Genomic DNA, 21,008 nt, shown 5'->3' on the forward strand with positions numbered 1-21,008 from the left:
TGCTGGCGTTGGCAGGGGGCGTGCAGTCCGGGCCGTTGGAGAGGGCCCCCACAGTGGCCTCAGAGTCTACAGGTTTGGAGAGGTCGATGCCATGGATGAGGCGGATCAGCTGTTTTACCTTCTCCAGGGAGCTGTGCATCTCCTTCTGCCGGGCCAGGATGGTGTTCTTCATTTCCATGCATTTCTGCAGCCAATGAGAAGGGCAGTGGCACTGAGCCTCCAGCTGTCCTGACAGGCCCGGCAGCCCTTTCCAGACACAAGAATCCCCGTGGGCTAGGGTGCAGCCCTACACCTTGCTCTGCTCCACCTCGAGCGGGCGCTGCTACCCAAGGGAAGGAGGAGGCCCGAGAGGCAACAGAGAGGCAGCGAGTGAGCGGCTTCAAAGCCCACTACTCGAAACTAGGACTTACAGCCAAACATGAATCACCGCTATAATACTGTAAAATGAAAGGCATTAAAGAAAAAGGCTCTCACAGCTGAGCTGAAGCTGCTTTCAGCAGGTCTGGGTACGCTTCTACCTTGCTAATATGCTGATATGCTCCGGACTGGGCTGAGCTTTCCAGGATAGACACAAGCCAGTGGTATCTGGATTCAGTTTAAGGGCCTACTGAAGACCACTGGGACAGTAGGAGTTCAGAGGCAGGGCCCTAAGGCGGGATGTTCACTGATATTTAGGAGAGTCAAAGACTGCAGCCAAGAGAAGGCCTTCTGCTCGGTCATGGACAGGTAGCTTTTTGCTGTGTTGTATGAGGGCAGGAGGAGAAGGGGACGACAGAGGATGAGATAGCTGGATGGCATCACTGACTCGATGGACATGGGTTTGGGTGAACTCCGGGAGTTGGTGATGGACAGGGAGGCCTGGCGTGCTGCGGTTCATGGGGTCGCAAAGAGTCGGACACGACTGAGCGACTGAACTGAACTGAACTGATGAGGCCTCCCACACCTGCTGGCTTCTGTTCTAGGCAGGGAAGGTGATGTGAAACCTGCCAGCCACAATGGGCAGTACAATGAAGAAGGACAGCAAGACTGCCACCTGGCGTCCATGAGGGCTGGGGCCACATCACTGCAACAAGGGGACCTGCTCAGTGGAAAAGGGACCTACTCAGTGGAAAAGAAAGACTGCTCTAGTCAGGAGCAGCCTCTGAATCCTGCGGCAAACACAGCTCTCCTTCCCACCTAGTCAGCCAGGCTGGGCGGTGTTTACTTCCAGTACTCATCTCCAGAAAGTGCTCCTTCTCGAGCTGCGCGGGGGACCCTAGAGAGGCGACCAGCAGAGCATGGGAGAGGGGACAGGAGGGAAGGCCCTGCAGACGGGCCCATTAGCTAGCTAGAGCAACTGGGAAGAGTTACACATGGGGACCTGGTCTGTTCAGGCGGCTCCACACTCCTCCCAACATGCTCAGGAGCTCACTGGGGTGCTGGCTATGCTCCTGTAGCTGCTACTTGACCTCTTCAAGTAACAGAAAATCTGGAGACTGAAAATCTCTCAGATCAAAGCCAAGAGGATGCTCTAGAGCTTGGCTAAGGCACCATGTACCAACTGTACCTGAGGACCAACCGCTAACTGGAGGCAAACTGCAAGCGCCTAAGGTAGCAGTGTCAGCGCGCTGAAGGAATGCATCAACCCTTGAGAGCCTCACATCCTCTGACGTACATGTAAAGTGCTGCGTCTCTGTACCTGTCACTGAGGGCATGAGGCTGACTTACGCTTATAGAACTGCTGAGCTGTTTCACCTTCTGCTCTAGTTGTTCTCGTTCTTGTTTTAAATCTGAACTCCATTTAAGTAATTTCTGTTTCTCTTCTTCTTTTGCTGGGAAGAAAAAAAAAAAAAGAAACTTAGTCCCATGTGGCATCAGTACACAGAACCTGGTCACCTGGACTTTCTGTTCTACATGTAAAAGGACACTAAGAAAACTGTCAGTGGCTTGGGCCTGGCATTACATAAATAAGATCTCACTTCTCAGTTTTCCTCCCCAAAAAAGTACTACACCCAACTTTTTATTTCATTCAATAAAAGCTTTTCATGTGTAACTTTAAAATTCCTTTTGAAAACAAAACAAATACTGTCAGTACTTTTAAACAAAGGCAGGCTCACTCAAAAAGGCAGTATGGATAATTTTTTACCTGCTTTGTAGGCGATATAGGAATGAACAATTGCTAAAGTTCCAGGCCATGGAATTGCTTCTTCCTTCTTCAGCATCTGAAAAGATTTTCAGAATTTTATCCTTGAGAAAGAAGTGTAAAGCACACATCCCCTACATAACAACAAGCACCAGTGGCCGTCGCTATTGGCAGACACAATCCAGGAAGAGGGATTTATGGTGGCAGTATGGCAAAACCCATGGCTATAGTTTCTGGGCTACGAAGTTCCAGTTTACCAGCATGAGAGAATACAGGTCAATGGCAGGAAGAGCCAAGCCACCTGAGCCCCGGCACAGGTGGGGACTGGGCTGGGCGTTCCCAACTTGTCAGACCTGCTGCATGACCCTCAGCTACGCCCTATGGCCAGAGCCAGCAGCACACAAGCTGCACATCTGCGCGACGGCAGCACCACAGGCAGGCGCATCCTTGACCTGGCATGGGCTGCCTCTCTCAGTTTTAGCTTATATGTCCCTCAAAGACAGCCTGATCAAGGAAATTAAATATCAACCCCAAACACTGAAGTATAATCTAGACCCCAAGAAGAAAATTATCAGAGGTCACAAAGCAGCATCAGTACGAGGACTGTCTCTACGGCATCACGGAGACAGTGAGGACGGAGACTGAAGGTTTAAAGGGGGAGACCAGAAGTCTCTCAAATCAGGATTCCAAAAAATTGAGCAGGGCTCCTAAAGCTTGCTGAGTACTGGGCTTATTTATTTACTATTTATATGCTTGCCTAGTTTCAAAAAGATCTCAGGACAGCTTGTCATAAAAACATAAAGACATACATGAATCATTGAGAAAAAAAATCAGAAACTAAACAGAAAGGGGAGGGAAGGAGCACTGTTTCTCTTCTTTCAAGTGCAGTAAATATTAAGACAGTACTTTATAGTTGGTGCTCTGATCCTGATGAGAACACAGGTTAAAAGTAAAACTGCTCTTATTTGAACTAAATGATCAATTTCACATTCTCCTTTAAGGATTTTATTTCCAGAGTTTCAACCATATGCTGAGTTTGGACCATTTTTAGAGAATGAGGCAGACAGTACTGTGGAGTTTTAAGGCTAACGGTAATAAAAAGATACGCCATTTCAAATAAGAGAGAAGCAGTTAGGGTCTCTCCACCTTACATGAGTCACTGCCCCATGAACTGAGGACCTCTGAGAGGATGGAGCTATGCAGGTGAGGGCTGTCCTGTGGGTATGGCAGACGTGGCTGGAGAGCTACTGGAGCAGGAAGAAACTGAGCTGTTGCCCCAGATGAGAGGGGAGGGGGGTCTTTCTCCTCCTCTGTCCCTCGTCCTCTCTGACCCACCCCACATTACCTGGTCCTGACATCTGGGACAGATCCACATGCCCTTGGGAATCGTTTTCAGAGGAGGGTCTAAGCAGTCCAGATGATATACACGGGAACACGTGTCACACATCAGCAACTGGCCACTTTTTCTGCAAACACTGCAAAAATCCTCATGGATATCACCCTATGACATTGTGAGGAAAGGTAAAGAAAGGACAAAAAGGTAAAAGCTGAATGTTAACATGCACATTCTGAATATACATAATAAACGTTTTAGGACAATCAGCTGTGCCCCTCCAACTCATTACAAGAGTGCTCAGGAAAAGCAGGAATTACCAATGGTGCAAGCTCCCGACCTGGTCCATACAGTTGGGGCTCTCCAGGTGGGGCCGGTATTCTTAAGAGTTTACAGGAGACTGTAACTCTGTAGTCACCCAGGCCAAAACGAGCTTTAGAGGTGACAGCTCAGCATTTATGTTTTAGTACAGTCCAACCCACAAATCATAAAGTTGAAAGACCTTGAAATCCATTCATCAAAGTGTTCCACAATACGATACCAAAAATTCCCATTACCTATCGTTTTTCAGGGGAAGTTTAGAAAAATTGGAAAAGACAGACAGACAAGAAATGGAGGCTTCTGTTAAACATTTTGCTTGTTCTGGGAGAAAAACTATAGTCAAAATTCACATGGGAAAGGATTAAGTCAGAGCATATTAAACTCCTATGAGCATTCTAACATGAAGAATTAAAACAGCCAAGCACCTGACAGTGTTCTCTGTAAGCCAGTACTTGGCATCTGGTGTGCGATGGCCCCTTCTATTCCAGGAGGCTTTACTCCTCCTGTAAGATGCTTCACCAGATGGAAGAAGAAGAGCAGCCTAGCGTGCTCTGCTCGTCCCCCCTCCCCTCCACCAGGGACAGTTCTGGTACTCAGGTGAGTCTGCGGGAGCCCTCACAACAAAAGGCACCATCAGGAAAAAGCAGATCTATTTAGAATTTGGAGGGAACACATTTTTTAAAAATGAGGTATTAAAGAGGTGGTTTCCAGCGAGTCAATCCCTGGCCCGTTCTCTGAACAGGATTAATGCTGCTGCTAAGGACACCAGGGAAGGGAAGACCGAGGGGTCGTGCCAGAGGTTAGCTAAGAAGGCAGTGCCACAACTTGGGGAGGACTCCTTTTCACTTCCAGTGTGTTGTTTTAGAATTCCAGGCTATTCTGCCAGAAGGTCTAATAGAGAAACTTTGCACAGGAAGGAAAGATAGAGCAATGCTCAGTTCTTCCTTTCTATGATATAACCTTTCAGCCACCACTGCAGAAAGTGAAAGTGAAAGTCGCTCAGTTGTGTCTGACTCTCTGTGACCCCATGCACTATAGACTCCGTGGAATTCTCCAGGCCAGAATACTGGAGTGAGTCGTCTTTCCCTTCTCCAGGCTATCTTCAGGAATGTCATCTTCTCAGACCTACAATTTCTCTCCAAAGGAAAGGAAAGGAGACTATCTGGCAGTATCTACATATCTAGGGTATCTGGTGAAGTAGAAAACTGGCTGCAAAAAGTTGTAAGATACATCAAAGTGTGGATGGATGCTAATCTTTTTTAGTAAAACAATGTTACCTTTGGACAAAAAAAAAAAAAAAGATACTTAGTACATGTGCAAAAATACTGCAGGAGAATGCAGCATAACAGTTTAACTTCAAAGCCACTGAAAGACATGAAGGTTTCTCTCCTAGATTAACTGTGACTTTCTTCGTTTGTTCTTAAGATCAGGCTGAGGGGAGTGCTCCTCTAGACAGCTCATCTTTCTTAAACCACAGCCACATGCTTTAAGTCTGTGACTTTAAGGAGTTTAGAAAAATTTTAAGGTTTCTGAAACTCTTTTTACATGAACCACAGGTAAAATTATCAGTGATGAAGTAGATGAGACAAACTGGATATCTTATCCCAAATATCTGTCTTATTTTTTGGATAGAGTTCTTGTTCACTTCCCTTTGCTACTGAGTAAGGAGACCATCAGGAAGTGGAAGGTGGAGAGTACATAAAATAAAGGCTAAATAATTTCTTTCAAGTTCCTAAAGGAAAGAAAACTCTTATCTTATTTACATATCCTATAGCAGCAGTTCATAATCTTTTCAGTGTGAGGACCCCTTAGTAACTTTAAGAATTACTAAGCGCTTTTGTCTACCTCAAAGTGCTCTTGTTTACTTCAAAGTGCTTTTGTTTATGTGAGTTCTACCTATTGCTATTTTTGTACTAACACTTTTAAAGCTTTTTTATTTTGAAATAATAACAGAATCACAGGAAGTTACAAAAATCACGTACTGAAAAATGTTAAAACCCAAGAACACGCAGGCACACCTTTGGTTAGCGCTCAGTGATGACGTCATCACTGATGACGTAGTATGTGGAAAACATCACTGTCCTACGCGTGGGAGAATGAGAATGAAGATGGCAAAGAACATTTTAGTGCTATTATGAAAACATTTCTGATATTATGTTTTGGTTGATACTATATTTGAAAATACATATTTTGAACCCCTGAAAGAGTCTCAGGGACATGCAGACCACACATTGAGAACTGCTGCGCATCAAAATGGAATACAAAATGCCAGGATATGTATTTCTTCCACACAGAATTGGTTCTTTGCTTAAAGAGAGCAGAGGAAGTCCCCCAGAGGGGCTGCCCCAGGTCCAAAAGCTTATTAGGCTTCGGTGACTGACCAAATTACTACCGTAAACCAAACAGCTCTGCTAGGAGCTGAGGGGTGTATGTTTGTGGGAAACACCCTGGCTATATCAATCACAACTTCATCATTTGCTAAAATAATTTTCAACCATGTCAACATATCTTTTCTTCTCATGAAAACGATGACAGTGGCAACAGGTATATCCTGAAGATTAGGGACCGGCTGGGTCTTACATCACTCGCTCCTTCTGGATGATTATTGATCCCCAGGAAAGGCTTGCCTCTCGACTGTGATTGTTTAATTAACGTTGTTAGGGTTTACGCTACCTGGAGGCAAACACAGATAGAGCCCTGTGTGCTGATTTTAATCACTGCCACTGTTGGGACACTGAAAAAGTAGAAGTCAATTATCTTATCCATTCCACTAGCGTTTTTATTTATTTGGTTTCTTTGGGTCTTAGTTGGGGCCTGTAGGATCCAGTTCCCTGATCAGGGCTTGAACTCGGGGCCCCTGCAATGGGGAGCATGGAGTCTTAGCCACTGCACCACCAGGGAAGTCCCATCCATTCCACTAGGTGTAACCTAGAAGGTTCTCAAAATATTTAGTGGTTTTAGAAAAGCTTTATTTCACCTTTAGTTTCCTGGAAAGAACAAAGTTTGCATTTTAAGATGAAACTTGGCAGAAGCTTTTCAGTTTGTGATTTGATCTGAATGGATCCTTTGGGTTCAATCAAATAAAACCATAAACCCTCTAAGTCAAAAGTCATAAAGATAGCATTCTTTAGCAATGATAACTCAATTGCAGATCCACAATCGCCTGTTCGCCACCATTTGTGCATCACCTTGCGAAGGACCCCTACCAAGAAACTGTGAGCTGGCAATACCTTGGCAATGCTTCAACTGAGGAAAGTGGAGACAATCTTTGGGGCCAACAAACAAGGTTTCTGACAGTGTCCTGGTACTTGTTAACAGGAGAGGCAGCAAATCTGTGTCAACCACTAATGTCAAAAGCCAATGCTGAATCTTGAGAGCAAGTCTAGGCCTGTAGCCTTGGCCATGTCCAAGGAAGGAAACCTGCCCGAGAAGACGACTCTTCCATGACCTTGGTCCTCCAAAGACAGCACTTACTTTGCTGCTTCTGGAACTGTAACTCATGCTATGCATACGGTATTCTTCTGCTCTTTGGAGAGGAGCAGACCACTAATAGAGGAGGGCATGGCAACCCACTCCAGTATTCTTGCCTGGAGAATCCCATGGACAGAGGAGTCTGGTAGGCTACAGTCCATAGGGTCGTAGAGTCAGACACGACTGAAATGACTTTGCATGCACGCATGCAGATCATTAATAAGTACAAAAAGAAACTTCAAGCTGAAAGGACATTTAACCTGAAGATGTAGCTTCAGGTAAAGACAAGCTCTGTAATCCACAAAAGAAATGGGACATGTACAAGATTAACTCCTTGGTCTCTCTTCTCAAACCTGCTCTTGTCATTCCAGTAAACAGCAGCGTCATCCTTTCAGTTGTTTAGGCTAAAATCTTTGGCTATTCTCTTTTTTCTTACATCCCCTTATCTAATTCTGCTCATTCTTCAAAACAGACACAGACCCTATCAGTTTTCTCCACCTCTGCTTCTGCCATTCTACTGGGCCAAGCCATCGTCAGCTTCTGCCAGGGCGCCTGCAACGGCCTCCTACCTGGTCTCTCTGTGCTTCCACCCTGTCCTCCTCAGTCTCCTATAGAATCCAAGTAAATTCTGCAAATGCCTTAAAAATAATAAATGCAGGCAAGCACCATCAAAGGACGCTAAAATCACTGAGTAAGACTGCTGGTCACGGCTGTGGTTTTTCCAGTGGTCAGGTATGGATGTGAGAGTTGGACTATAAAGAAAGCTGAGCGCCGAAGAATTAATGCTTTTGAACTGTGGTGTTGGAGAAGACTCTTGAGAGTCCCTTGGACCGCAAGGAGATCCAACTGGTCCATCCTAAAAGAGATCAGTCCTGGGTGTTCATTGGAAGGACTGATGCTGAAGCTCAAACTCCAATACTTTGGCCACCTGATGCGAAGAGCTGACTCATTTGAAAAAACCCTGATGCTGGGAAAGACTGAAGGCAGGAGGAGAAGGGGATGACAGAGGATGAGATGATTGGATGGCATCACCGACTCAATGGACATGAGTTTGGGTAAACTCCGGGAGTTGGTGATAGACAGTGAGGCCTGGCGTGCTGCGGTTCATGGGGTTGCAAAGAGTCAGACACGACTGAACGACTGAACTGAACTGAAGACTGCTGGAGTACTTTTACAGACGGAAAGCTATCTGCACCTAAGGAAACAGGCACCTTTACAAGTAGAGACATCTGATGGAGTCTACCTTAGAGATGAAAGCTAACATCAACAACGAGACGGATGGACAACACATGCCCCTTGAGATACACTGAGAAGGGCTCATCATCGTGTATTTAGTGCACCTACAAAAAGGCACACCCTGAATCTATTCTTGAGGAAACAATCAGATCATCCAAATGGAGGGACACTCTATACAGCACATGGCTTATCTTTTAAAAAACGGTAACGTCATGAAAGACAAAGACAGGCTGAAAAACGGTTCCAGAGTAAGGAGACTAAAGACAAAGCACCATAAAAATTAATGTCAAAAGTGATCTTGGATTGGATCCTGGAACAGAAGAAAACAAAGTGCCACTAAGGCATTTACTGAGACAACTGGAGAAATCTGAAGATGGGCTGTATATATATCATAATAATAATGCTTTATCATATTAAAGTTTCTCAATTTGGTAAGTTTATTGTGGCTATGTCAGAGAATATCTTTGTTTTTAGGAGATACACACTGAAGTGTTTCGGGTAAAGCTTCATGATGTTTCCAACTTGTTAACTAGATCGGCAAAACAAGTGTGTGCGGAGGGGTGGGGAACAGCAAACGTGCCAAGACTGTGCCAGTTGGTGAATCTAGGTGAAGGGCAGACATTTGTTCTCTGTGTTGTTAGTGAAGCTTTTCGGTAGGTTTGAAATTTTTTCAAAATAAAAAGTGAAAAGTAATGCTACTCTTCTACTTAAAACCCTCTGGCATCCCCCATCTCATTCAGAGTTAAAGCTACAAGACCCTGCAAGACGGGCCCAGCCCTCTGAAGTCTCTTCTCCCACACACTCTCTCACGTGTTCGCCAAGAGCCTCTCTGTGCCACACGCACTTCCTCCTGTGAGCAGGGCTTCTGCTCTGCTGTCCCCTCGGCGTGGAATGCCTCCCCACAGATGTTCCCACCTACTCCATTCCCATCAGAGGACTCTCTCTCACTGCTCTCCATAAAACAGGACCTCCTGCTGTAACTCTGATTTTGTGCCCCTTTTCTTCACTGCACATTTCATTACCTGATATTTAAATGTTCATTTGCTTAGCCCCTGCCTCTGGCCTTGCAATGTGAGTGCCCTGAGGGCAGGGATTGGTTGTGTTGCCTGTTCTGTCCCCAGCCTCAAGAGCAGCACCTGCTCAGCAGAGGGTGTGCAGGATCTGTTAGGTGAAGGGGAGGGGGGGCGCAGTTTACATGCCTGCAGCCTCAGGGGCAGGCTGATGCTTTCTCAGGAACCTGTTTCTGATCAATTCTGCTGAATAAAGTTGCTCTAAGGCAAAGTTTTCCACGTCTTAAATTCTACTTGAAGCAAGAAACAAGGACTGCTGGGGGAAATGTGCACCTTTGTCCATTATCCCCACTCCCCAAAACTGCTGACAAGACGCTGCACACCTCTGTTATAGGAGCTGGCTTCCCCACCCCATCCCTCTTCCTGAGAACTCCTTCACAGCGGATAAAATCCAGACTGAGAACCCTGACCGAGCTTCCTGATGTGGTATTTAACATGATTCTCAGGTTCCTGGCAGGACCTGGGGCCCTAGCAGAAAGCTGCCTTACATGGCACATGGTGTCCTGGAGGGATGACTGCTATTCCAGGGTTAGTCAAGGAGATGCAGCTGGTAAGGAGACAACATATGATAACGGTTTCCCCGATTTCAGGTCTGAGAAAGAGAGTGAGCTTTTCCCAAGTTACTTACGTCTGTGGAGGTGGGGCTGGGCAGGGACACAGGCTGAACAGATGCAGGGAAAGTGAATGTGGTCTCTGTCTTTTCATTTTCAGGGGAGTCAGGATGACTGGATGGGGGGGATGTTGGGGTAAGGGCTCCAAACCCCAGCACTGCATTGTATTTTGGAGGACGACCTATATACCGAGAGAAGGGAACAAAAGGGGAAAAAGGGGGAGGGAAAGAAAGGGGGAAAAATGATCTTACATACCTTTGGCCAGTGTTCCTCATTGGCTAGCATGGAAAAGGAAGTGAGGTAGCAGACAGAAAGTTAATACAACAGTCCCAGAGGGAGGAAGAGAAGCAAAGACTTAAATGTTATTAGAAACAAATGCATGAGTCTCAAAGGGAGGATAAGAGAGCCTCAGAGAATGGCAGGAGATTCTGGGTCATATGTTAAAGGTCTTCGTCTCGGGCAGATTAAGAGACACTCCTCAACTATTACAATCTGAGATTTCTAATGGGAAAACAAGATATCAAAGCTCAATGGGAGTCAAGGCCAGGGATAAGTATTTATTTTCCCGTGTCTTCTGCACATTGTTCCCTAAAGTTTTTCTGCAATCACTATTCATATACTAATATTAATGATTCTCAGTTCCCAGAGATATTCTCGAGGACTTCTGATTGTCCTTTTCTCTCCTATACACATTTTAGTTGCTTCACTTTATGAGGGTGGAGAAAGGCAAAGGGAAGAGGCAAAATTCAAGTTAACTACTCTGCCCCTTGCTGGCAGAGCTAGTAAGAGATATGTTCTGGGAGCAGCTGAAACCTAAGAGCTAAAAAGATGTTGTGGGCCTAACAACGACTTTAAGTGTGCCTGGACTCAGATACCCTCCCCAGTTGATCAAGGAGTGCTCCCTGCTTCCATCACAAACATTCCAGGGAACTACCTGTCCTAGCGTCTCAGGTAAGGCCCTGTCATCAGTAACACTGCTAACTGAGAGAGCTGGTCTGAGCAGGAGCATGTTGCATCAAACGTCATGGCTACAGAGAATCTACAAATGAGCCCTAGTGGGTGTGAGAAGTCCAGGCCAACCCCTCTTGCCTTACGATGTATCAAGTCAGGGTCTCTGTCTTCCAGGGGCCAAGGTCATAGCTTCTAAGATGTCAAGTGATCAAAAGTGTACACCCAGCGTACCACAGGCAAAAACAACAACAACAACAACAGGTTCACAACCGCCTACGAGCACTGGTGAACGGTATATGGGATCATGACTTTGCCAACAGTTATTATTTATATTAGAATTATGCACAAGAGTCATGATTCTGTCAGATATTCCACAAACATTACCTATCTGTGTTAAACTGGCACTGTCTGCCGTACAGAGACAGATCATACCGGTTTGTCTTTTCGAAGGTATTTAGTGCTGCTAGAAGGCAAAGTGGAAGATGAATGCTCTTTGTTTACCCACAGAAGGCACGTCCTAGGCATTGTGAATGCAGGCTTTCATCCTCTGACCTTGGCAAGAGATGCCAAGGTCTTTCTGGCTCATTTAACCCCTATCCTCTTAGCGGATACTGCCCACTGGCAGGCCAATTAACTGCAGCTTCTGGCTGGGGGCTCCTCTCTGAGAATTATGTCAGAGGTCACTAAAAATTGCCAAAACCAAAACAAAACTACAGAAAATAACCCATGACACTGCAGCCTAGGGATCAATATGAAGCAAGCCCAGTGACTCCAAGACTCCCATCTAAGCGTGTTTTGGCTTCCAGAAGGAGGGACTGACGAAGCACTGGAACGGGTCACTAAGGCGGGGGTGCTGTCTCTGTGAGGGGAAGAGGTGGGAATGGCACAGTTGGAGCCCTGCCTAAGGCAGACAAAAGGGCGAGGTGACCGCCTAAGCTTCCAGCAGCCCTGAGACAGTGTGCATGCACACAAATCAGCACGCTACTCCACTCACTCTGCAACCTTTCTGGCCTAGAACTGTAATTCAGGGCCACATTATCATGTGGAGAAAGGGACCTTGGGCTGTATTACTGACATCAAAGAACAATTTCAGAGCCCTGCTTATGAGCTCAAACTCTGGGCCATCAAGACCTTTTTAGGCCTACTCGTGGTGAGAGTGGAGACGGCCCTGGGGGCAGTTGGGGGTGGAGCTCTTTCGGGATGTCTGCTCTGGGGAGCCTGTTTTGACAGTGATCTTTTCTGCCTTAGCTGGAGGTGCTCTCTTCTCTCATACATTCTAAATTCTCAGTGTGGCTACCCCTCTCCTTCCTAGGAAGCCTGCGGCTCACAGACGCTTACGAGTGATGCTCTGTCCTCACTGCGTCAGGACCATTCAGACACTACTAAGAACACCTTGGCAACAGCAGCGTTCTGTTTGGCTCAATGATGCTAAAATGCTTCTTCTTACAGGGTGTCCTGTTCACTGTGCTATTCATCAACAGCCTGATGGGCCTGGGGCAGAAACACTGCAGTAAGCCGTTCCCCTGAGCCAGCTCTGCCAGAACCCCAGGAAGGCAGCTTTGATCCAGTGTACAGACCTCTAATAAGAAATCTCACTCTTTTCCCCCTATTCTCAGAGAACAGCAACAAGACTATTTTCAAGGGGAACAGGAATTAAGACAGGCTCCAGGACAATGGGAGGAGGGAGGGGAAGGAAACACAACACAGAAAGCAAAAGCAACAGCAAGGGAGAGACACAGAAAGGTACTCACCTCTCTTCCGGGTCCCGGGATGCATTGTACTGTTCAGGTAGGTGACTGCACTCTTCTTACGCTTTGGGGAATGAAGACGGAGAGGTGACTGGCTGAACAGCATGGTTATTACTAACACTGGTACAAGCTAAAGACCAGGCACTGCAGGCCCGCCAACCTGCCAAGTAGTTAGTGCCGGTCACCCCAAGGTGTGGGGTTATTATGTGTACTTGGCTCTAAGAGAATACTCCGGAGAAGCCTGTCTCTGCTTCAGGAGACAGTCATACTCAAATGACAGGATGAGTTAAAATTTTAAGGTAGGTCTGTAGCTACTTGAACTTTGGGAAGAAATTAAGGGGAAAAACAGTGAGAAAAATGAAAAAATGGGGTAGGCCAGAGAAAAAATCCCCCATTTTACAAAGCTGGCCAAGTACAATCTGGGTACTGCTCTTAAGCAGGTTTTCGGAGGGGAGGCACTGAAGGAGTTGTGAATAAAACTGAACACGTGGAGGAAGGGCCGAGTGCTGACAAGAGTACCTCCGGCTCAAAGACCGCGCCACTGTACACCGGGTTCGCTGTGGTTCTTCGTTTCCGCTCTTGCCTCTTGCTTTGGATTTCTTCGGAAAGCAAAAGGTTTGGATTAGAAGAGGGGCACGGAGAACCCCGCCAAGCTCACCTTCCCTGTCTACCTACTGGCTTTCCCATGACAAGTTAGGGAAGGAGAGCAAGTCTCTTGGTTGCACTGCCGCCTCAGCCAAGGCCGGCACGCGGCTGGGAGCAAGCACGCGGCTGGGAGCAAGTACGCAGGACCGTTTCCTCTTGCCTCTTGGAGGGCAAGGCCGTGCTGTCCTGCAGGGTGGCTCTCTGTGGACTGAGAGCTTAACAGTAGACCACACCTCTCAACAAGCTGTCCTGATCTATTTTTAGGTCACTGTAATATAGGTGTGGGTGACCTTTATCCATAGACCGAGACCGAGTAATCATAGTTTACCACTCTTGAATTAAATAACTAAGAAAGGCACAGCTCTGCAACTATTCCTAAGATTCTGATAATCAAAAGTGACTGAGAAATCCCAAGACTTGTCAGAGGGCCATTTGCTACTTTGTGCTGCCAGGAAAAAAAAATAGTTTCTCTAAGTGAACAGCAGTCCCCTTAATTCAGGCAAATAGGGAATTTCCCCAGGACAATAGTGTGGATAAATAAAGACAGGAGAGAAGCTGAACATTAGCTAGAAGGAAGGTAAGTTTACTCCAAAAAAAGAGTCCACACTGGTTGAATCACACTCTGTGTTCCAATTTTCAAGTCTAACAATAAATAGAACACCATTTTTGAGAACAAAGCTCTAGGCCAGAAGCAAGGCAGCATCATGAATGTCTTCTCTTACCTTCTAGATGGTCATGTGTTACCAACCCTAGAGACACCATGAAGGCAAGTTTCTGTGCCAGAGAAACAAAAGAAGAATATACTTCAGTTTGGGTTCTCACAAAGCCAACTGCATGTTCCCAGTTAGACTCCTAGGGAAAGCCACCCAATGGCTGGTGGCAGGAAGAAAGCCAGGTTCAGATGAGCAAGGAGCAGGCACCCTCTACTCTGAGAAGCTATGAAGCTGCCCAGGAAGCTTTCTGATCTTACAGGAATCAAGAGAAGGACTGGGGCCTGCATCTTCTACTTTCTCAATGGCAGAAATCAGAATCTTGAAAGACCTAAGTTTTCCCAGAAAAATTCTCTAAAAGAAAAGAGGACTCCACACTGGAAAAAAAACAAAAACAAAAACAAAACACCACACAGAGAGTGTTCCAAAGAGCCTCCCATACAACAAGCTCCAAATTCTAAGAACTTCATTTGTGATACCAAGTCAAGAGTTCTTGTATTTTTACTACCACTGACTGGACAATGAAAGTTCAGTTCAATTTTCAGGACAATGAAAACTCAAAGCTAAGAGTTTTAGGAATGCTAGTAGGTGGTTCTGCTTAATACTGTGACTTTCCAATCAACCACGGACCTATAAATTATACAGTCATTTCTCTCTGACCACCACTCTCAGAGCTCCATCAGAAGCTAGACTGATGAGAACAATGGACTCCAAGGCTGGGATGTTCATTGCTTAAACATCGAGTGAGCAACAGATTGATTACTATTTTGCTGTTTGGTTGGATGTGGGTCTGGAAAGTATGTCTTCATTTGAGGCTATAGCACTGCATGCGGCTGCTAAATATGCCAAATGATATACCATCAATTTCTCTAACTGATGAATAAGGAAACAGCATTAGTTGACACTCCTGCAGAATTATGTATACCACAATTTGGCCTTTGAAAATCCAGACATTTTACTCTCAACATTAAGCATCATGATATTTTGGCCTGAACTGACAGGTTCAGGCTACTCAAGTTACTGAGTGTTTTATAAAGATAATCTTGAACAAACCACTTGAGAACACAGAAATGTCCTTTACTGGTATTCTCAGCATCCTGAAGAAATGTAATTATTTTATTTCTTATTTCAAAAGCAGGTGGGCACTTGTCCTCCCCACAGCCCGAGTGCTTCAGTAAGGAAAAGCCGTGGACTTGCTGCCCATTCTCTACACTGCATACACTTTGCAGCTGCCAATTAACCGCATTCCTAATTTTCACTTATTCCTTCAAAACTTAAGATCAGAAGACTGTCTCCCAACTGTTCTGTGTTAATAAAGCAGTGTGTGAACTGACATTCTGATGCACCTTCTTTTAATCAAGTAACGGCACCCTTCTTGGCCACTCACATCCAACTCATCTTTGCCAGTCCAGATCAAGCTCATGAAAGAATTACTACATGGGGAAAGAATCTCTTCCACAGAACTGATTTTTAGTGATAAATAGAATAAAAAGTCAAGAACTCTAGCCTCATCTATGTATCACATGTATACCAATAACGAATTTATCCTCTTTATGGCAGTGATTCTGTCCAATTAGAAATACCTGTTATAACACAAGGGTACCTGCGTGTCTACACGGTGCTACTGACATAAGACATCCTTCAGTTTCTTTTGAAAATGGAATTTTGCTAATAATCTGCTCTCTTTTTCACCCTCCAAGCCTAATACTTGACATTAATTTTGCAGATGATTTTGAAAGTTTCTCAGCAACATGCATGACTAGTACTTCTTTTTGGTTCAAGTTTCAGTCTCTTCTTTAAAAAGCAGATTAAAAATTAATACATTTCATATCATAAAGAATTATAATTTCTACTTGTTGTAGAAAAACCTGAACTGGTTTAATAAATCACTGCTCTAAAAAATGACATGAAGATTTGATGGCTTCATGCCACTATCTGACGTGGTTTCATTACAAAGAATGCACTGAGGCCAGAAGGGAATGGATCTGGTCTAATAAAATCCAACTATCAGATACTCGTCATCATATTACCTGTCCATATTTTTCTTTTAGAGCTGCTTGTATAAAAGTATCAACTATAATATTCTATTGTCTAAGGACACACAAATTCACAATCTGTGTTTGTATCAGAGTTTTGTTTGCGATTTAAGTTTATAAGTCTATGTTAAGTTGCAGTACAGATGTTACTGTTTTCATCCCTACTTTTGTGCTTCAGTGATCTACTTTCGAGCTACTGATTCATCTGGGATTTGGGGATCTAATGCAATACAATAGTAATAACAAAAATGCACATGTAACGAGTGTAATCAATAACATAGATAGACGTTAACTGAGTGAACCGGACCCCTTATAGATGCTGGCTGAGACAAACAAAACAGAATGATCATTAGGAATGCCAGGGGGTACCTGGGGAAATGGTCATGCATCACACAATTCAAATCTGTGACACAGCTATGGAATCTCTGTTTGCCAGCTCGTGAACCCTAAGGCCACACTCTTAATCTGTCCCAGGCCAACCTGATTTGGCAATAACATCACTGAAGAGTGAGAAAGCACAAGAAAAGGAAATCAAGTGGTTCAGAAAGCAAGGGTCCCCCCTGATGTATGAGAGTAAAGTCACATCTCAGAGACTGAGCCATGCCTGGGAGGGCTGGCCTACCTGAGGGTTCTCCTCCCGTTTTGGTTTGGGTGCAGCAGGCGGGGTGACGGTGCGGCTCTCCGTTTGTTTCTCATCTGTTTCTGTGTGGGATTTAACCGTCTAGAAGAGGAAAATTAAATCAAACTTCAGAATTCACTTTTTATTAAGAGACTAAAAGCAAACATACTTTGTTGCCAACAAGAAAGAAAAGAACATACTCAAACCGGAAACATTAATAAAGGAGGTAATGTGGACTTCAGGTCAGAAGGGGGAGGGACTTCTCTGGTGGCCCAGAGGTTAGGACTCTGTGCTCCAATGGAGGGGGCCTGGGTTTGATCCCTGGTCAGGGAACTAGATCCCACATGCTGCAACTAAGACCCGGAGCAGCCAAATAAAAAAATTACAATAGTCTATTTCTATGTACTTTAGGATAAAGGAGTAGTTTTCCAGAAATAAGTCCATTCTTGTTACATATAGGGCAAGCTCTGGTTCACAGTGCACTTAAGATCTGAATGATGTTAAAAAAAAAAAAAAGTCTTACATACACACTTTTCTATTTCAGAAGAATTCCAATCACAGCCTTAAGAGAGGTTGCAGAACTCTGCTTACTCGGGACACTTAAAATCTGCCTGTATCATCCATTAGAGGAGAGACGCAATTGCCAAGGAAAGACTACCTCGTAAAAGGCTGACATCCTGATTGTAGCCAACCTCACCTTCCAGGTGCGTCCATTCAAACGAAGCACCACCAGTAGCATTACCATCTTCAGACACAAGAGGAAGCTAGCAAATTGGTAGACTGGGGGCTGGGTTGGCCTTTCTATTCTCATCATGACCCAAAGGCTAATTCATGTTATGAAATCCTCTGTAAATACTGAAATGATATTAGAAGAGTGGATACAAAAGTATAAACACAAACCTAATTTACTTTTTCAAAATTAAAAACAATGAAGATGCAAATGATCTTTTTGTATGGCAACAAGTAATTAAATAAAAGTGAAACTGTCTGATTATTGATGAGAAGGAGCCAAATGAAAGCCAAATGTAGAAAGAAGGTTCTACAAGCAGGATATCAAAAGGTCTCAGAAATCATTACGTTGTGAAATATTTTCCTAGACCTGAAAAACAAACATAATAACAAAGACTTTCACTTTATTTCCTGGCCACATCCATTATTCTCCTTCTGCTTCTCACATTATTGCTTTAGGAAAGTTTAAGTATCTGCCTTATCAGTACTGTGGCAACCACTAGGGGCATAAATGCTACTTTGCATTTTTCTTTTTCTTCTTCACCACGGTAATATTTCACCTCTGGACTATCCAGAAGCCGCTTGAGAGCAGGACTGTTCTACACTTTAGCATCCCTTTGCACCCAGCACAGGGCCTCACCATAGAGCAGGCATGCTGTAAAGAGGTGCTGATCTTCTGGGTGGGGCGTAGAACCTTCCAGAAGAATCACTTGCTCTCCTCTCTCACACACTTTTTTTTTGTTTTAACCAAAAAGGACACACTTCCCCAAAAAAAACAAACCACCAAACACACCTACAAAGGAAGATAATGGGAAAGTAGCTTATAGTGGCTGTTTTAAGGTCCTGCGTGCCCAGGAAGCTGATTTCATAGCTCTGTGGATCGGAACAACAGGAGTCTGATAGGGGAGGGAGAAGGGGTCAATTATAAGGGTTTGCTGCTCTACTCCAAGGTTGTGTGAAGTCTCTTGGGGTTTCTTATTTCCATCTCTAGGGCTGAATAAAGCAGGTGGTGGTAATGCCTCCAGGGAAGATCAAACCAATTCCTCTTCGCTAAGGAATTATCCAAGGTTCAAATTTTCTCTCATGTAAGAAGAGTACAGCTATCTCAAGGTTACATAAACAATACCAAAATCACCCAAGAAAATAAAGATAAAGGAAACGAAACAACAGGAAGGGGGACTTTCCTGGCGGCTCAGTGGTAGAGAATCTGCTTGCCGATGTAGGACACACGGGTTCAATCCTTGGTCCAGGAAGACGCCACATGCCACAGGGCAACTTGAGCCTTGACATGATTGCAGTTCTGGCCAACTAATCTGAATGCAAATTTGTCAGGGACCTTAAGCCAGGACCACCACGCTGAAAGGCAACCTGATTTCTGACCTCAAGAACTGTGTGGGATAATAAATTTTTGTTGTTTAAAACTGCTTACAAGAAAAAAAAAAATTAGGGGAGGGGAGTGACATCACAGAAATGGCCGGACAGGGAGTTTTAGAATCATTCTTTTCACTGAAACAAACATTAAGCTGGCAGAAACAGAGAGAATCAACTTTTTAAAATTTTGCAATCTAATAAAAAACTGAGAACAACCAGTGAGGCACCTACTGAACAAAGAAGCTGCTAAATTTTGTTAAGAAACTATTTTCCCCTACCTACCTACAAAGCCATCCGCGAGCTCAGCAGAGGCTTTGGAGATGGTAACCTGTGCTCCTGGTGTGTTTTGCTGAACCTTGTTTTCAACGTGTAGCTGTGTATTCTGACCTGTCTGGTAATCCCCTGAGGACTGGCACAGAGGTTGACCTGTGTTTGCCCACCTAAGGTTGGAGTGGCTTTCCAAGTGCCATCTGATGAAAGCATCTAAAGATATAAGCTACTTGTAGTTACGTGTGCAAAGGATGCTGGATGGAGTATGCAGCAGACAGACTCAAAGGCCTAGGAAGGAGGAGGCTGAGGAGGAAGATCCTTAGAGGAGTGAAGGCTTTAAACAGCTATCCCATACACTGGGGAATCCAGAGTGCATGGAGCATTACCGGGACTAGATGCATCCTTAGAAAAGAGCTGAGAGAACCCTAAGCTTGCACCTCTGCTGATGTTTGAGCTCTGTCCAAGAAAGAGGTGAAGTCTAAGACAGTTACAGGTGACCTGTTTAGCACAGAAGGAATGCCCCTGCTCAAAGCCAATCTGCAAAGACCAAGATAGGCTTTTCTGTTTTTAATTTACTTATTATTACCTTTTTCTTCTTTTTGGCTCCAGTTGTTTAAGTAAATCTAATAGGACAGAGATTTCAATAACCACAGATGACAAGAAATAGTATTTGTAAAAACAGTCTGGAAAAGGCACTAAACAGAAAAACAGCAGAGGCTCTCAACAATCAATAACAATAAACCCCGGGGTAGGAGGAGAATCTAATTTCCAGAGTTATCACGTTGTAATTTAAAAGTGAACGTTTTTCACAATTAGGAGGCACACAAATAAACAGGAAAGTATAGCTGTTTCATTGGGGAAAAACAATAATAAGACACTGGCCTTAAGGAAGCCCAGACATCAGACTCCCTAGAGAAAGACTTTAAGTCAACTGTCTTAAATATGCTCAAAGAGCTAAAGCAAACCATGGCAAAAAATGAAAAAATAACCCAGGAGAACAATGGCTTACCAAAAACAAAATATTAATACAGAGATAGAAATTATTTAAAAGCAGCAAATAGAAATCTGCGACTGAAAAATAGTTGAAATATTCATTAAAGGAGTTTAGGCAAAAGAAAGTCAGTGAACCTGATGACAGGACAACTGAAATTAACCAGTCTAAGGAGCAGACACAAAAACGAATGCAGAAAAATGTACCGAGCCTAAGAAACCTGCAAGACACTACTAAACATGCCAACATATGTTATAATTCCCAGGGGAAAGGAGAGACAAAGAAACAGAAATGATCTTTAAAGAAAAACAGCTACAAACTTCCCAAATTTGATGAAATACAGGATCTACAGGCATACCTTGCTTTATTTACTGCACTTCACATTATGGGATTTTGCAGATATTGCATTCTTTACAAACTGAAGGTCTGTGGCAATCCTGCCTCTATGTCACATCTTGATAATTCTCACAATTTTTCGAACATTTCTGTTATTATTATATTCAATAATATAAATAAGGTGTTTTGTGATCAATGATCTGATTCTACTACTGTAGAAGATTATAACTTGCTAAAGGCTCAGATGATGGCCAACATTTTTACCAATAAAGCATTTTTAAATTAAGGTATATGCATTTTTTTTTGGACATAATGCTACTGCACAATCAGTAGACCACAGTATAAACATAACTTTGATATGCACTGAAAAACCAAAAAATTCACGTGACTACCCTTATCTGCTTTATTGTGGTGGTGTGGAACTGAACTCACAGTATC

General features: G+C 44.2%; 1 protein-coding gene across 2 annotated transcripts in view; it reads right to left on the reverse strand.

The window, feature by feature from the left end:
* PHF21A (PHD finger protein 21A) overlaps positions 1-21,008 on the reverse strand; it is a 163,969-nt gene that overhangs the window by 4,780 nt on the left and 138,181 nt on the right. For both annotated transcript variants that reach the window (XM_010842334.1, XM_010842335.1), the window contains exons 10-18: positions 16,877-16,975; positions 14,231-14,282; positions 13,383-13,462; positions 12,867-12,927; positions 10,182-10,345; positions 3,468-3,623; positions 2,126-2,201; positions 1,708-1,811; positions 2-184 (exon numbers count right to left, since the gene is read on the reverse strand). In XM_010842334.1, coding sequence (XP_010840636.1) covers positions 2-184; positions 1,708-1,811; positions 2,126-2,201; positions 3,468-3,623; positions 10,182-10,345; positions 12,867-12,927; positions 13,383-13,462; positions 14,231-14,282; positions 16,877-16,975 — 975 coding nt within the window. The remainder of the gene's footprint in view (position 1; positions 185-1,707; positions 1,812-2,125; positions 2,202-3,467; positions 3,624-10,181; positions 10,346-12,866; positions 12,928-13,382; positions 13,463-14,230; positions 14,283-16,876; positions 16,976-21,008) is intronic.

Source organism: Bison bison, unplaced genomic scaffold, assembly GCF_000754665.1.
Source record: "Bison bison bison isolate TAMUID 2011002044 unplaced genomic scaffold, Bison_UMD1.0 scf7180017864178, whole genome shotgun sequence".
Lineage (NCBI taxonomy): Eukaryota > Metazoa > Chordata > Mammalia > Artiodactyla > Bovidae > Bison > Bison bison.